General features: G+C 50.9%; 1 protein-coding gene and 1 long non-coding RNA gene across 2 annotated transcripts in view; both read right to left on the bottom strand.

Moving 5' to 3' along the window:
• Positions 1 to 17766, bottom strand: part of LOC135405704 (uncharacterized) — a 614579-nt gene that overhangs the window by 423129 nt on the left and 173684 nt on the right. The window contains exon 2 of the long non-coding RNA XR_010425963.1: positions 4907 to 4926. This is a non-coding gene — a long non-coding RNA (uncharacterized LOC135405704). The remainder of the gene's footprint in view (positions 1 to 4906; positions 4927 to 17766) is intronic.
• Positions 13814 to 17027, bottom strand: LOC135404695 (maestro heat-like repeat-containing protein family member 7). Its single transcript, XM_064639435.1, has 10 exons — positions 17011 to 17027; positions 16347 to 16484; positions 15942 to 16056; positions 15633 to 15770; positions 15246 to 15422; positions 14963 to 15202; positions 14703 to 14804; positions 14399 to 14501; positions 14076 to 14126; positions 13814 to 13920 (listed from the first exon to the last, which is right to left on the bottom strand). The coding sequence occupies exons 1-10, from the start codon at positions 17025 to 17027 to the stop codon at positions 13814 to 13816; spliced, it is 1188 nt and encodes a 395-aa protein (XP_064495505.1).

Genomic DNA, 17766 nt, shown 5'->3' with positions numbered 1-17766 from the left:
AGCTGAAGATTGCTGCCAGACAAAAGGTGCAACCACAAAAAAATCTAACTGCCTAAGAAGTGCCTAGGCTGCGCCAACATCTGCACCTCAAAGCCAAAGCTTCCAGACTTATTTTCCTGGTGGAAAGAGCTGCTGTTGCCTTTTTTCAGCCGTACGCTACAACAGCCTGTCTCACCTCCTGGAAAATTGAATCCAACTGAAGATTCGTGCCAGACAAAAGGAGCCACCAAAGAAAACACTTCCTGCCCAAGAAGTGCCCACACTGCCCCAACAACTACACCTGAATTAAAGGTTCCAGATTTTTTTCCTGGTGGAAAGAGCTGCTGTTCCCTTTTTTTAGCCCTGCTCTGAAATGGCCGGTCCCACCTTTTAAATATTGAATTCAACTGAAGATTCCTGCCAGACAAAAGGTGCCACCACAGAAAGCTCTTGCTGCCCCAGAAGTGCCCAGGCAGCCCCAACAACTCCACCTGAAGCCAAAGCTTCCATCCATTTTTTCCTAATGGAAAGAGCTGGCTGGTATTCCCTTTTTTCTGCCCTGCGCTGCAATGGCCGGTCCCACCTCCCGAAAACTTCAATCCAAATGAAGATTCCTTCCAAACAAAAGGTGCCACCACAGAAAGGTCTTCCTGCCCAAGATGTGCCCAGGCTGCCCCAACAACTGAACCTCAAAGTCAAACCTTCTAGACTATTTTTCCTGAGGGAAAGGCCTGCAAATTCCCTTTTTTTTAGCCCACTCATGAATAGGTCAAAGTAACACCCAAAATAGACTCCAGATAAAGATTCCTGCCAGACAAAAGTTGCCACCACAGGAAGCTGTTGCTGCCCAAGAAGAACCTAGGCTGACCCACCAACTGCACCTCAAAGCCAAAGCTTCCAGCCTTTTTTCCTGGTGGAAAGAGCTGCTGTTCCGTTTTTTCAGCACTGTGCTACAATGGCGTGTCCAACCCCCTGAAAAATTTTCTCCAGCTGAAGATTCCTGCCGGACAAAAGGTGCCACCACAGAAAGCTCTTCTTGCCCAAGAAGTGCCCAGGCTGCCCCAACAACTACACCTGAAGCCAAAGCTTCCAGCCTTTTTTTCCTGGTGGAAAGAGCTGCTGTTTCCTTTTTTCACCCCTGCGCTGCAATGGCCGGTCCCACCTCCTGAAAAATTGAATCCAGATAAAGATTCCTGCCAGACAAAATGTACCACCACAGCAAGTTCTTGCTGCCCAAGAAGTGCCCAGGCTGCCCCACCAAATGAACTCAAAGTCAAACCTTCCAGACTATTTTTCCTGAGGGAAAGGGCTGCTAATTCCTTTTTTTTTAGCCCACTCATGAATAGGTCAAAGTAACACCCAAAATAGACTCCAGATAAAGATTCCTGACAGACAAATGTCTTACCACAGAAAGCTCTTTGCTGCCCAAGAAGTACCCAGGCTGCCCCAACAACTGCACCTCAAAGCCAAAGCTTCCAGACTTTTTTTCCTTAGGGAAAGCTACTGTTCCCTTTTTTTCAGCCCTGTACTGCAATGGCTGGTCCCACCTCCTGGAAAATTGAATCCAACTGAAGATTCCTGCCAGACAAAAGGTGCCACCACAGAAAGTTCTTGCTGCCCAAGAAGTGCTCAGGCTGCCCCACGAACTACACCTGAAGCCAAAGCTTCCCTCCATTTTTTCCTGGTGGAAGGAGATGCTGTTCCCTTTTCTGTGCCCTGTGCTGCAATGACCGGTCCCACCTCCTGAAAAATTCAATCCTAATGAAGATTCCTGCCTAACAAAAGGTGCCACCACAGAAAGTTCTTGCTGCCAGAGAAGTGCCCAGGCTGCCCCAACAACTGCACCTCAAAGCTTCCAGCCTTTTTTTCCTGGTGGAAAGAGCTGCTGTTCCCTTTTTTCTGCCCTGCGCTGTAATGGCCGGTCCCACCTCCTGAAAACTTCAGTCCAAATGAAGATTCCTTCCAAACAAAAGGTGCCACCACAGAAAGCTCTTCCTCCCAAGATGTGCCCAGGCTGCCCCAACAACTGAACCTCAAAGTCAAACCTTCCAGCCTTTTTTTCCTAGTGGAAAGAGCTGCTAATTCCCTTTTTTTTTGGCCCACTCATGAATAGGTCAAAGTAACACCCAAAATAGACTCCAGATAAAGATTCCTGACAGACAAAAGGTGCCACCACAGGAAGCTCTTGCTGCCCAAGAAGTGCCCAGGCTGCTCCAACATCTACACCTGAACCCAAAGCTTCCAGACTTTTTTTCCTGCTGGAAAGAGCTGCTGTTCCCTTTTTGATGCCCTGCACTGCAATGGCCGGTCCCACCTCCTGAAAACTTCAATCCAAATGAAGATTCCTGCTAGACAAAAGGTGCCTCCACAGGAAGCTCTTGCTGCCCAAGAAGTGCCCAGGGTGCCCAACCAACTGCACCTCAAATCCAAAGCTTCCAGCCTTTTTTTCCTGGTGGAAAGAGCTGCTGTTCCCTTTTTTCTGCCCTTCGCTGCAATGGCCTGTCCCCCCTTCTGGAAGATTGAATCCAAATAAAGATTCCTGCCAGACAAAAGTTGCCACCACAGAAAACTCTTCCTGCCCAAGAGGTGCCCAGGCTGCCCCAAAAACTGAACCTCAAAGTCAAACCTTCCCGACTATTTCACCTGAGGGAAAGGGCTGCTAATTCCCTTTTTTTTAGCCCACTCCTGAATAGGTCAAAGTAACATCCAAAATAGACTCCAGATAAAGATTCCTGACAGACAAAAGGTGCCACCACAGGAAGCTCTTGCTGCCCCAGAAGTGCCCAGGCTGCCCCGACAACTGCACCTGAAGCCAAAGCTTCCAGACTTTTTTTCCTGGTGGAAAGAGCTGCTGTTCCCTTTTTTCTGCCCTGCGCTGCAATGGCCGGTCCCACCTCCTGGAACAATTTACTCCAAATGAAGATTCCTGCCAGACAAAAGGTGCCACCACAGAAAGCTCTTCCTGCCCAACAAGTGCCCAGGCTGCCCCAACAACTACACCTGAAGCCAAAGCTTCCAGCCTTTTTTTCCTGGTGGAAAGAGCTGCTGTTCCCTTTTTTCACCCCTGTGCTGCAATGGCCGGTCCCACCTCCTGAAAAATTGAATCCAGATAAAGATTCCTTCCAGACAAAATGTACCACCACAGAAACCCTTCCTGCCCAAGAAGTGCCTAGGCTGCCCCACCAACTACACCTGAAGCCAAAGCTTCCAGACATTTTTTCCTGATGGAAAGAGCTGGTATTCCGTTTTTTCAGGCTAGCACTGCAATGGCCAGTCCCACCTCCTTAAAACTTCAATCCAAATGAAGATTCCTGCCTAATAAAAGGTGCCACCACAGAAAACTCTTCCTGCCCCAGAAGTGCCCAGGCTGCCCCAACAACTGCACCTGAAGCCAAAGCTTCCAGACTTTTTTTCCTGGTGGAAAGAGCTGCTAATTCCCTTTTTTTTAGCCCTTTCCTGTATAGGCCAAAGTAACACCCAAAATAGACTCCAGATGAAGATTCCTGCCAGACAAAAGGTGCCACCACAGCAAGTTCTTGCTGCCCAAGAAGTGCCCAGGCTGCCCCACCAAATGAACTCAAAGTCAAACCTTCCAGACTATTTTTCCTGAGGCAAAGGGCTGCTAATTCCTTTTTTTTTAGCCCACTCATGAATAGGTCAAAGTAACACCCAAAATAGACTCCAGATAAAGATTCCTGACAGACAAATGTCTTACCACAGAAAGCTCTTTGCTGCCCAAGAAGTACCCAGGCTGCCCCAACAACTGCACCTCAAAGCCAAAGCTTCCAGACTTTTTTTCCTTAGGGAAAGCTACTGTTCCCTTTTTTTCAGCCCTGTACTGCAATGGCTGGTCCCACCTCCTGGAAAATTGAATCCAACTGAAGATTCCTGCCAGACAAAAGGTGCCACCACAGAAAGTTCTTGCTGCCCAAGAAGTGCTCAGGCTGCCCCACGAACTACACCTGAAGCCAAAGCTTCCCTCCATTTTTTCCTGGTGGAAGGAGATGCTGTTCCCTTTTCTGTGCCCTGTGCTGCAATGACCGGTCCCACCTCCTGAAAAATTCAATCCTAATGAAGATTCCTGCCTAACAAAAGGTGCCACCACAGAAAGTTCTTGCTGCCAGAGAAGTGCCCAGGCTGCCCCAACAACTGCACCTCAAAGCCAAAGCCTCCAGACTTTTATTCCTGGTGGAAAGAGCTGCTGTTCCCTTTTTTCTGCCCTGCGCTGCAGTTGCCGGTCCCACCTCCTGGAATTTTGAATCCAAATGAAGATTCCTCCTAGACAAAAGGTGCCACCACAGAAAACTCTTTGCTGCCCAAGAAGTGCCCAGGCTGCCCCAACAACTACACCTGAAACCAAAGCCTCCAGACTTTTTTTCCTGGTGGAAAGAGCTGCTGTTCCCTTTTTTCTGCCCTGCGCTGCAATGGCTTGTCCCACCTCCTGGAAAATTTTCTCTACATGAAGATTCCTGCCAGACAAAAAGTGCCACCACAGAAAACTCTTTGCTGCCCCTGAAGTGCCCAGGCTGCTCCAACAACTGCACCTGAAGCCAAAGTTTCCAGACTTTTTTTCCTGGTGGAAGGAGCTGCTGTTCCCTTTTCTCAGCCCTGTTCTGCAATGGCCGGTCCCAGCTTTTAAAAAATTTACTCTAAATGTAGATTCCTGCCAGACAAAAAGTGCCACCACAGAAAATTCTTCCTGCCCAAGAAGTGCCCAGGCTGACCCAACTACACCTGAAGCCAAAGCTTCCAGACTTTTTTTCCAGGTGGAATGAGCTGCTGTTCCCTTTTTTCTGCCCTACTCTGCAATGGCCGGTCCCACCTCCTGGAAAATAGAATGTAAATGAAGATTCCTGCCAGACAAAAGGTGCCACCACAGAAAGTTCTTGCTGCCCAAGAAGTGCCCAGGCTGCCCCATCATCTTCACCTGAATCCAGAGGATCCAGACTTTTTTTCCTGGTGGAAAGAGCTGCTGTTCCCTTTTTGCAGGCCTGCGCTGCAATGGCCGATCTCACTGAAACAGGAGGCCAGGCTCAAAAGAGTTACGTAAGAAATTTGGGCCTGCTAACAAGCTACCAACATCCAAGGTGATCTGTGCTCGTTCTGTTCTACTTACTGGACCAAAGCTTCAGAGAATAGTACAAGAACATGTATTAGGCCTAGAAGCAATAAATTAGAAATATAACAGGATCAGGTAGACATTTGAATAGGAGAAATAGGCCTGGAGCCAGGGCTTTTTCCAAGCTTCAGTGAGCAGGTCAAGAACAATGGAAGAGAAGAATGGTCAGGCTGAAGAAGATGAGTTTAAGCCCCCAGACCCACCAAAATTGAGGGCCAAGAGAAGCACCGCCCCAAACCCCGCCTGAGCTCCAGCTATACTCCACCTATTATTAATATGCATAGATAGATGTTGTAATCACTTGAATATGCATTTAATCACATCTGAAGATTGTATAAAATGCTGATTTTGTGTGAAGCCTTTGAGCAAGTTTGTCCAGCGCGAGCTGGCTTGCTCCCAACGTTGAATAAACAAATACCTTGCTGCTTAAAGATAAAAAAAGTCTCTGAGCAGTTTCAGATTCATTTGACGACCTGCAGCAGCACACCTTCTCCACCCGGCTGCGGAATCCCCCGGAGGACGGGACCTCCTTGGGCGCCCTCGGGTAAGTCTTTTTACCCGAAGGGGCTCCCTTCTTCGGTGGCTTCTTGCGGGGGCTGGACAAGAACACTGCCTATTGATAAAAGGTATTTGTATCTGGTTTCTGGGTTTGTTTGTTCTGGTTCTGGATACCCGTGAGTCGAGGCGGGACGCCGTCTCGCAGGGGACACGGGAGAGGACGCTCTCCCAGGGGAATATCCCCTCTGGTCTGGTCTGGTCTGGTTTTGTTTGTATTTGGCCCAATATTGTTATTGTGTACCTGATATATCTTGCTTACCCTGAAACATCCAGGAGCACAGAGTTAAAGGTATTATCATGCTAAGAGTTGCCATATGAGAGGTAGTGCTGAAGAGTTAACTATAAGCACATCACTTTGGATAAGACCTAGAATTAAGATTTGTCAGTTTTGCAACTGTTAGTTATATGTATGAGCCTTGTGTAACAGATGTAAGGTTTGCCTCCCCGACAGACAAGGCTGGGTAGAACCAGTGTGCATATTGCAGAAAAGAGGGACACTGGAAGCAAGAATGCCCTGAATTAACAGGTGGAAATACAGGCACAGGAGAGGCTGTTGTTGCTTACAGAGTACTGAGTGAAGGGGGGGCCGGCAGGCCAGTGCTAGGGGACCTGCTGGTAAAAATTAAGCTAGGGGAAGAAAAAGAAGAATTAGATTTTCTAATACTGGAGCTACATTTTCTGTTTTGAATTAATACCTAAAAGTGATAAATATGTTTAAGTCCTGGGTGCCACTGGCCAATCAGAAAAGCTTTCTTTTGAAACCCCTAAAGTTCAAAATTGGAAAACAAATGGGAGTGCATCAGTTTTGGTATTTACCAAATTTATCCAAACTCGTATTGGGCAGAGACCTACTAGAAAATCTGGGAGCTGTAATAGAATTCAAACAAGGTAAAATTGAACTTAAGGTAAAGGAAGAACAATTAATAGCAGCTCTGAGTTTAGCAATGAGCTATGTGGAGCCAAGCCAGGGTAATTCAAATGTCAATCAAATTTTAGATCAGGTATACCCAGGAGTGTGGGCTACTGAAACACCAGGAGAGTCAAAAAGAGCAGCTCCCATTGAAATAGAATTACAGACAGGAGCAAACCCAGTAGTTAGGAAGCAATATGCACTGAAGCTGGAAGACAGAAGAGGAATTGAGCCAATAATAGACAACTTTTTGAAATTAAGGTTTTGTAGAGTGTGAATCAGATTGCAACACCCCAATTTTACCAGTCAAAAAGCCAAATGGAACACATAGGTTGGCTCAGGATTTAAGAGCAGTAAATAAAATAGCTAAAACATACATGCAGCTGTTGCAAACCTATATACCTTATTAACAATATTAAAAGAAAGTGTAATTTGGTTCACAGTATTAGACTTAAGAGATGCCTTTTTCTGCCTTCCCTTAACACAGGAAAGTCAAAGGATATTTGCCTTCAAGTGGGAAAATCCCACCACAGGAAGGAAAACTCATCTCATTTGGACAGTGTTACCTTAAGGGTTAGAAAATATTCCCACAATTTTGGGAATTAATTAGCTAAAGAATTGGAACAATGGCAGTCACCACCGGGAAAGGGTGTACTTTTATAATATGTGAATGATCTATTGCTTGTTACTGAAAAACAAGGAGAATGTGTTCAATGGACAGTACCAAATATGCCTTTGGCATAGTTCACACTCATGGAGCAATTTGGAAAAAGAGGACTTTTAACTCTTCAAGGAAAAGTTGTGGAATATACTGAAGAAACTCTATGATTATTAGAAGCTGTACAACTCCCCTCTCAGGTGGCAATTATGCACTGCCAAGGACACCTGAAAGGTAACACTGTCCTGGAAATAAGAAACAGAAAAGCTGATGCAGAAGCTGAATTAGCTGCTGCAAGAAGTAAAGAACTATCAGTAGCAGCTTCAGTGCTGGAAGAACTAGACACAGATCAACAGGTAGAATATCAAGAAACAGATTATAAGTGGATACATGAAAATAGATGTTAGACAATAGATGAGGTTAACTAAAAACAGGTCAGTTAATACTGTTAGAAAAATTAGTGTGGCAATTTGTAAAAGTAAAACATGATAAAACTATTGGGGCTTAGACTCACTCTATTAGCATTTAAGGACTAGAGTAGCAGGACCAAATTTATTTATCACAATAGAGCAAGTCACATCTCAATGTGAACTTTGTCTGAAATACTGGAACAAAAAATACACCAAAGGGCAATAAGTAAAGGGCATTTCCCAGGTGAAATTTGGCAAATTAATTTATCTGAGCTCCCAAGAAAAGGGGGGGGTCCTGTTATCTCTTCGTTTTGACTGACACATTTTCTGGATGGCCTGAAGCTTTCCCATGTAGAAAAAAATGAATCAAAAGGAGTGGTTAAAGTCTTGTTGAATGAGATTATACCATGGTTTGGAATGCCTAAGAGCATCTCTTCAGATAGAGGTTCACACTTCTGTGCATGAATTGTACAAGCAATAAGTAAAGCACTAAAAATCAATTGGCAACTGCATATGCCCTACAGAGTCCAAGCAAATGGGCAAGTAGAAAAGATGAATCTAAAATATGTCAAAAAAACAAATTTTCATTGGTATCAAGCTTTACCTGTTGCTTTAATCAGGCTAAGGGTCAAGCCAAGATCAAGAGGGAAACTGAGTCCATTTGAAATTCTATTGGGCAGACCCTACATGATGCAAGCTGTGAATAGTGAAGCTGTAGATCAAATCAGTAATCAATATGTGTGTGATCATGTTATGGCTGTAGGAAAACAATTGCAGAAAAATGCTACAGTGGTGTTAGAACACCAACCCAAGCAGCCTGATTGTAAGTTACATCCATTCAACCCTGGTGATCAGGTATATGTTAAGAATCTTTCAGGAGATCCACCACGAGAGAAGTGGGATGGACCCCAGCAGGTGCTGATGACCACCTTCACAGTGATCTGGGTGAAAGAGAAACCCACGTGGATCCACTACTCTCGAGTCAAGAGGGTTCCAGAGGAAGCATGGACCTCGGGAGAGGAATCATCTACTATCAAGCCTCCTCAATGCTGATCTTTGGACTGATAAGTACATTAGTGTTAAATCAAACTCTTGCCCAAAAATTATTATGGTCTCAGGCCTATAATGGGAATTCTAGTCTATGATTTGCTATAAATACAGATATTCTGAATCCATCTGAACTGAACCAATACAATGCATCTGTTATAGTCCTCCAAGGAACAAGGGTACTGAATAATTGGTAAAATCCTGGTACCCCATACGATGCAAGTGTTTTAATAGGCACAGATTAGATGGTCACCCAGAACTGACGTTACTGTGAAATGTAATTAGTGGCTGATCAGTGTTGGCACACCTTCACTCTAGATAAATCAGTTTCTGTGATGTGTCAGTGGACATTCAGGGAAGGAAATATAACCAGGAGATTTCCAACCAGCAAATCTCCTACCACCCCATTGACTAAGACCACCACCAGTTTTACAACTCCTTCTTTAGCCTGTGAGAGTGTCCACAATTTAACTGATGCTGGACCTTACATGATTAGACACTCAAATGAGCAGAAGCTGTTGTTAGATCCCACATATTCACTGAAGAGGGTTCGAATAAACCTTCAAGTAAACATATCAAACATACAAAAAGATTGTCAGCCCTGTATTCAACAAAGCCTTAAAGGCTGGCATGCATAGATGATGGCCAGATCCCCTCGTACCTGAATTCAAAGAGATGTAACCGGATGGTTTGGCACAGGATTAAGTGTATTAAACACCATAGATCAAGAAGTATTAGTGAATAAACTAAGTGCTGTCACATCTGATCTAGGAAAATTCAAAGTCCCTTTAAGATCATCTTTGCTCACTTTGGCAGAAACACAATCATTGGCAGTTAAATTGTTAACATTAGTAGCTAACCACACTGCAAAAGATTTCACCAAGATTATTGACAATGCTGGTGTCATCCATAAAAGGTTTGCACTTGCAATACAATGTCTCCAAACTCAACAGTGGGTACAATCTGTAGCTGCAAGAATATTAAGGGAAGGAACCTCAGGAATATTACCACAAGAAGTAAGAGAAATAATAGCTAGAAACAGTTCTACTACACAATTTGAGAAAAATTACCAGGCGTGGTGGCAGTTAGTGAACTTCACTTACAACCCTCAACATGAACAAATTGAAGCTTATGTACTCATTATCAGTGCAGCTAAAGAAAAGACCATCTTTCCTATCCTGACATTAGGAGCCATACACCAAAATGTAATTGTCAGACCCATAGACCATAATGTTTGGGCAAGTTATGACCACACCAAGAAAAAGTGACAATCAGTCAGTCCCGAGGCATGTATTCCTAAAGGACAATTAGGATATATCTGTGAAAATGCTGTCGTAAGAAATGAAGATTTATGCATAGATGCTGAAGATAGTGTGTGTACCTTTGAAATGCTTCCCCATACTAAAACCCAATCACAAGTCTATTATGTAGGAAATGGATGTGCATGTGTTAGAATCTTTTGTGTTAATTTTACCGTAGATACTTGTCATGAAGTAGTGAGTGGTACTAATTTTTTTGTTTTACTAAAATAATAGGCTGTGACTTTGATTATATCATTCTAGTGACTACTAGACAATTGATTGAAGCTGATTATACAACGTATCACGATGTGCTAAAATTGCAGACAGGAATGAACATTAATCTTCTAAAGCAATGCTTAAACATCCTGATATAGAAGAACTGGTCCAGGAAGTAAACAGAACGACTAAACGAATGCTCTGCAAGTGGAACACAACACTGAGAATATAAAAACTGTCTTAACCAAAGTGGAAAAAGTGGGAGAACATCACTGGTTGGATATCTTTACTGGATACTCCCCCACGGCATCACAAGTGTTCCACTATTTGATACATTCAATATTGGTTTTAGGAGCTAGCATGATTCTACTGCTGGTCCTAATTGTTTGGCTATGGTACAAATCAAGCATCATGGTTAGAAGGATGCAGATAATGTGGGCTGTGATGAATACCTATCAAAATCCATTAGAACTTGACGAAAGAATTTGTAAATTCTAAACAAAAAGGGGGGACTGAAACAGGAGGCCAGGCCCAAAAGAGTTAAGTAAGAAATTTGGGCCTGCTAACAAGTTACCAACATCCAAAACGATCTGTACTCGTTCTGTTCTACTTACTGGACCAAAGCTTCAGAGAATAGTACAAGAACATGTAATAGGCCTAGAAGCAATAAATTAGAAATATAACAGGATCAGGTAGACATTTGAATAGGAGAAATAGGCCTGGAGCCAGGGCCTTTTCCAAGCTTCAGTGAGCGGGTCAAGAACAATGGAAAGGAAGAAGGGTCAAGCTGAGGAAGAGGAGTTAGAGACCCCTGCCCTATGGATGAAGATCGGAACCACCCCTCGAAATGGGGAGCCAAGAGAAGCACCGCCCCAAGCCCCGCCTGAGCTCCACCTATACTCCGCCTATTATTAATATGCATTGATAGATGTTGTAATTACTTGAATATGCATTTAATCATATCTGAAAATTGTATAAAAGTGTTGATTTTCTGAGGAGCCGGCGAGCAAGTTTGTCCAGCGCGAGCTGGCTTGCTCCCAACGTCGAATAAACAAATACCTTGCTGCTTAAAGATAAAAAAGTCTCTGAGCAGTTTTTCAGACCAATTTTTTGGATTCAGGGCTGCTGCCTGTCTCCTGCCCCAAAGAGCTGTGCCCCCGGGGGACTTCTCTACCAGAGGGCAGCCAAAGCCAAGGGGCACTGAGGTCTGCCCTCTTGCAGGTGGCTGTTGGGAGCGGCAGCTGGAGCAATTAGTGGCAAGACTTGTCATCTGTCAGAAGCTGTTGCTCCTTCCTGGCATGATTTTTGGGTGGAAGTGATTAGCAGCAGCACAAAACCACCATCAGCTGCTGAGTTTCACAGGACAATTAGATTGGACAGAGAGACTCAAGCTTCCTTGTGTTCTTTTTGCTTGTTTTCTTGCCTTCTGGAAAAAAAATCAGCCCAGTCTCGCATGTTCAACACTCCAGTGTCTGTGTGCTCAGCTGTGGCCAGCAGCTGATGTCCAGTCCATTGGGGAAGTGCAGAGGACAGGGAGAAGTCTGTTCTGTGTCTGCCATGAAGGTGCCACCCACCTGAAGGAGCAGCCAAGAGAAGTCTCTGCTGGAAGCAGAGACGTTCTGGCAGTTTCTGCTCTCAGGTGGACACAGGGCCCACTTGTTGCCAGGGGTCCTGGAGATTGGATCCAGGAACAAGGCAGGGCCATGCACTGGTAGGGAATGGGCTCCAGCAGGACCAAAGGAGGAACGTCCAGCAGCAAAGTGTGAGCTGGTGAACTGGGCCATCTCTTCAGCAGACACCACGGTGCTTACTTCCCTCCACCCCTGAAGCTCCAACACACGAGGCCCTGCTTTGCTTCAGCTTCTGCTGCTTCTTCCTTTGTTGCCCTCAAGTGCTGGATGTAGAGCTTAGAAGCCCATGCCCGTGTTTTGAAGGTGCCTGCGTGGAGGAGAGGTTGAACAGCTGCAGCCCGAGGCTGGTGTCCCAGCAGAGTCTCTAAGGATGCCCCCAGTGGCACTGGCTGGGGACACCTGAGTGTGGAAGGTGTGTCCAGCCTCAAGCAGGGCCATTGAAGTCAGTCAGGATGTCAGGCTGCAGCTGAAGCTGCCAAGGGTTGCTGTGAGGCTGAGGAGTCACTGGAAAGCTGTGGTGGCCACTTGCCCTGAAGCCTTTTGCCAAAGTGGGTGCAACTGTGCCCACAGTCTGCCCACTTTTGGTGTCCTGGCGGGTGTGGGTGCCTGGGTGAGGAGGCCCAGGCGTTGTGGGTGCTGCTGCTCCTGGGCAGCCTCTGGTGCTGTTGTCTGTGGGGCGGAGCCGCTTGGGCAGCAGCGAGTGCGCAGCCCTGCCCGAGGAGCCCAGCGCCCTGCCCGTGGTGGCAGCAGCTCTGTGGGCCCAGAGCTCTGGCTCAGGGGGGTGTCGGCCACAGCCCCATGGCCTGGGCAGCCGCGGGGGCCCGGGCTGGCCGCCAACCCTGCCTGTGCCACTGCCCCTCGCCGGCAGCACCCGGTGGACCTGCCCTGGCAGGGCCCCCTTGCCCTCCTTGTCCCCAGCCAGGCCAGCCTGGCCCCCTTGGGGGTGTGCCCACCCTGCTGCTGAGGCCCGGCCTCCAGGGCTTCTACCACAGGGCTGGGAGAGGCCTTGGGAAAGCACCAGAGCAGCCGGCTGGCAGGGAAGGAGGTGGCTGCCTGGGGGCTGCTTATGGCCTCTGCCCCCCCAAGTCCTGGGGGCTTTTCCCTCCACCCTGCCCCTTGGGGCCTGCGCCCAGTCTGTCCCCTCGCAGCCTTCTGCCACCCATCCACTCCCAGATTCCTCTCAAGGCTTCCTGCTCCCTTGTCCCATCAGGGCCTCCACAGCACCTCAACCCTTCCTGGCCTCCCAGCACCCCCTCCCCTGCGGGTCTCCCCCAGCCCCGCCAACCTGCCCGGCAGCGGCGCAGCCCTGAAGGAGCTCCAGAGGAGCTGCTCCAGAGGCACTTGGGAGCCCGGAGCAATCCAGCCAGCAACATACAGGCAGGACACCGACGCTGCTTCCTGGCTGGGGAGGGCTTGTGGCCATCTCCAAAGACAAGGTGCTCAGGGTTCCCCACAGCTCCAGCCTCTGCCCCTCCACTCTGCTGCAAGCGTTGAGGCTCCAGAAGAGCCATCAAAGGCCAAGGGGCTTCTGCCCACTTTTGCTGGCACGCTGCACAGTGGGGCAAGTGTTGCTGAGCACAAGGAGCCCTTTTCCCCTCTTCCCCAAGGCCCTGTGCACACTGGGCACCAAAAAAAACTCCTGGGCTTCTGTATGTGATAACATGGATGTAATATTCCCATGCTGGGCTCAAAGGAGGTGCTTGCAGGGAAGAGGCATCTTCCACACAGGCTCAGGTGGCTCGAGGAGATGGAGTTTCCTGCATCAGTTCTCCACAGAGCTGCAGCAGCACAGGCAGACACTGCCCTGTGGAAAAGGCCGGGTCTGCCATGCTCTGCACAGCCAGTCTTGGAGCTGCTGGAATCTGCAGTAGGGAGCCATCTGTACAGCTCTCAGCACGTAGCAGTGTTGAATTGCCAGGCCTGCCATGGTGAGTCTGATGCCATCTGTCACACTTCTACGGGCTGGAAGAGGCAGCAACGGAGACTACCAGAATGAGAAGAATGACGTCCTCCGTACAGCTCTGATGATGTGGAGTGTTTCCTGGGCCAGGTTTGAGATGGCAGGGCTGTCATCAGTCATGTCTTGAAGGGCTGGAAGAGAAAGGAAGAGAGCCAAGGTGAGAGGCCAGGGGTGTGGGGACGTGAGGAGCCCCTCCTGCCAGGGCCATCCCAGCCAGCTCTTGCCATGGGCAGGAGGGAGCAGGGCCCAAGGGGATCAGCTGGAAGGTGCCCTCACTCACCTTGGCAGATGAGCTGCAGCTCTGGCTGCTCCTGCTTCATGGACCTGGCGGCGATCCCTGGGAACACAGAGCCTGTCAGGCCCCAGAGGCACAGGTCCCCCGCAGCGGTGCTGCCAGCCCGGGCACACGGCCTCCTGCCCTGGCAGGGCTGAGCCCGGGGCCTTCCCGCATGGGGACGCCCCAGGGCTGGGCTGGCACAGGGCGGCAGCAGGCGCTCGGGGCCACTCGGGGTTCCACATGCCCTGGGCCGCATCCTGCTGCCGCTGCAGCAGCCGGGGCTGGGGCCGAGCTGCAGCGGGGTGGGGAGGGGCCCCGGCCTTGTGGCTCACCCAGAAACTTGATGGCCAGCTTTCGCAGGGGCTCCTCTGGGCTCTCCAGGAACGGCAGGGCCTGGCGCACGTACTGGCCCACTCGGCTCCTGTCCTTTTCCAGCTGCAAAGAGCGCCAGGGCACAGAGGGAAGGCTGGGCTCAGGCTCTGCCCCTTGGCCGGGCACTCCCTGCCCCCAGCACGGGGCTCCCCTGCCCACAGAGCCCTGAGGCCTGGCCAGCAGCTGCTGGGGCCGGGCTTTGGGGGGAGCAGAGGGCTGGGTGCTCCTGGGAGCCAGGGGCTGGGGCTTTGGGGCCGTCCTTACCAGGCACTCGGGAAACCTCCACGGCTGCTCCATGGTCACCAAGTGCTCAAGATCCCTCCACTTCAGGAACCTGGCTGCACCAAACAGTGCTCTCCGAGAGGCCTGCACAGCAACAGAGAGCGGGCCATGGCACCGCAGCCCAGGGCACAGCACCCGCATCCCTGCACCAAGGCCAGGAGGAGGCTGCAGGTGACCATGGGCCAGGGCAGGAGGCACAGCAGCCTCCTGCCATGGGGACACCAGAGCCCACGAGTCCTCACCTCTGCCACACGCTGGTTCTTATCGTGCCAGTTGAAGTAGAATGGCACCAGACTCAGGTACACGTGTGGCTTTAGGCTCTTGCTCCTCTCTGTCGCTTCCATCAGCTCCCGGAAGAGGAGCATGGAGAGCTGCTGCAGCTGGCTGTGCTCCTGGTGCAAAGGAAGAGGAAAAGACCTCAGCACTGGCTTCTCCAGGCCCACCGGGGCACAGGCCTGAAAAGACACTGGGCCCAAAGTTTCCTGGCAGAACTCAGTGCCCACGATGAGGGGCACAGAGCCTTACGTTGTCAAAGAGTGGTCGCAGCACCTCAAGCAACTTCAGGGCTATTGGGCTGGATATTTTGATGATTTTCAAGCCCAGCACATTGATGAACACAGTGAGAGTCATCTCAACCGCGTCCGTGTCTGCATCCTGCAGTAGCTCCAGGAGGCTTTCACTCAGGCTCCGCATGCTCTTAGCCTGTGTGGAACACAATGCTGTGGTGCAGCCCCACGCTGCTGCCGCGGGGCCCAGAGGCCAAAGGTGCGTCCTAAAGGAGTCAGGCAGCTGAACGGGGAGGAGGAGAGCTGGGAGCAGCTGCCACAGCTGCCAAAGGCCAGCCAAGGCCAAGCTACTGCCTTGCACAGCCGCACGCTGCCGGCCCAGCTTCAGCCCCTGCCCCCTGCTCACCATTGCGGGATCCCTGCTGAGCACCACCAGGCCTCGGAGCGCCAGGCGACGCCTCTCCGGGCACTGACTGCGCAGGTGCCTGGAAATAATCTGCAGGACGCTGGGCCCACATTGTCTGGGGTTCAGGCAGTGCAGGACCTGAAAGGCAGGGAGCAGTGACAGGGTGCCCGGCCGGCAGGAGCCCGGACCCGCCCGGGGCTGGGCCCAGGCAGCAGCACAGGGTGCAGGCACCGTCCCGGGCGGCTGCGGCTGTGAGAGGGCAGAGAGGGGGAGGCAGCTGGGCCAGGCAGCGCTCGCCATCAGGCTCACCTCCACCAGGAACGCCAGGGCAGGCAGTTCCCACAGGGGCTCTCCCCTGCTGAGCCGCGGGAGCAGGCTGACGGCGATGCTGCGGCAGAAGGAGCGGGAGACACGGCACAGCTCCCTGCAAGGGGGAATAAAGGTGCCAGAGACCCTGAGCCAGGTGGGCAAAGCTCTCCTGGGACTGACTCACACAGGCCTGGTCTTTGGCCACCAGCCCAGGAGAGGACGTGGGCACTTTGGGAGGTGGCTCCTCCTGTGCAGCCGCCTCTCTCCACCTTTTCCACTCTGCTCAGCCATCCCTGGCTGCCAAGGCCCTCTGGCCCAGCAGCACGGGCACTGTGTGGGGTGGCCTGTGCACAGGGCAGAAAGGACCTGTGGGGGTGTGGGGCAGTGGGGAGAAAGGGCTCTCACCTGGCCAGCAGACCCACTGCATAGTGGTGGCTGTCAGCCTTGAGGAGCATGTCCCAGCCACACTTGCGACCGATCGCCATCAACACGTCCTCATCCAGCAGCTGGCGCAGCAGGGCTTTAACAGTCTGCACTGCAAACCTGTGTGCAGAGTACAGCCCTGGTCAGGCACAGAGCCCTGGCCCCAGCCCCGAGGGCGTGGCAGGGAGAGGGGACTGGGATGGAGCACCTGTTGGGGTTGGGGGGAAGGCTGCGCTGCTCCCGGCATCGCCTCCAGAAGGTCTCGACCTCCTCTGACATCTCCTCTGTGCTGATGAAAACTTGGAAGAGCAGAGTCAGAAGGAGGCGCGGGAAATTTTCCTTCAATGCACTTGGGCACCAGGAGTGGGACAGCTGGAGGATCTCCCAGAGTGCCACAGTTGCCTGCCAAAGACAAAGCACCCAGAGACAGCTCTCAGGGCCCAGATGTCCATGTGGCAGGGCCCAAGCGTGGCAGGGACAGGCCAGAGGAGACACAGGGGGATCCCCCAGCCTGGTGTCCCTGAACCTGCCCTAAGCCAGGCTTGCAGCCCAGTGCCTGGGGCAGGGAGAAGCAGTGGTGAGGGAGGATGGAAAGGCGTCCCAGAGGCAACCTGGGGGCGAGCAGAGGCCAGCTCAAGAAACTCACAGCCAGGGCGAAGACATCCCTCTCATCCCCATCAGAGGTGCGTCTCCTGTGCGCTGGCCAGTATTCCAGCACACGGAAGAGGATCTGCAGCACCGGCTCCTTAGTCCATCTGGAGGAGATGAGCGTCTTCCACATGGTGCGAGCAGCTCTGTGGAGTCACAACTCTGGTTCAGGGGGGTCTGGGACACAGCTCTGTGGCCTGGGCAACTGCGAGGCCCAGGTGACAGAGCCACGGTGCCTTGTGGGGCAGGGAGGCAGGCTGGTCTCAGGATTGGAGGCTGACATGCCAAAGCTGGCAAAGAGAGGAGCTGGAGTGTCCTGGAAGTCTCCATCTCTCTGGCACCCCATTTGGGACAGGCTGTCCAGGGGGATGGGGTCTAAAGGCAGGTGAGCCCTCAAGGCAGGTGGGCCCCATACCTGTCACAGGCTGGGGCAGAGCGCAGCAGGGTCACTGCAACATCCATGGGGTGTGCCTTGGTCAGCAGGACCAGAGTCTTTTCCAGCCTGTGCTCATCAGACACATTGGATGTGAGCCACTGATGGATGCACCTGACTATGGCCGGCACCTGGAGGGGACATGAGGGACAGTTGGAGAGCTACCAGAGCCAGTAACTTGCCCAGTTTCCCCCAAGAAGTGGTCCCCTTGCCACCACACTCTGCTAGTCTCAAAGGCTGAGGGGACCCAGAGCAGCCGGCGTGAGGGGCCACAGCATCCCTGGGGGACTGGAGCCCTGGCCACAGGCTGCTTACTTGCTT

Source organism: Pseudopipra pipra, chromosome W (genome assembly GCF_036250125.1).
Source record: "Pseudopipra pipra isolate bDixPip1 chromosome W, bDixPip1.hap1, whole genome shotgun sequence".
Classification (NCBI taxonomy): domain Eukaryota; kingdom Metazoa; phylum Chordata; class Aves; order Passeriformes; family Pipridae; genus Pseudopipra; species Pseudopipra pipra.
This window is presented reverse-complemented; position numbering and strand designations above follow the sequence as displayed.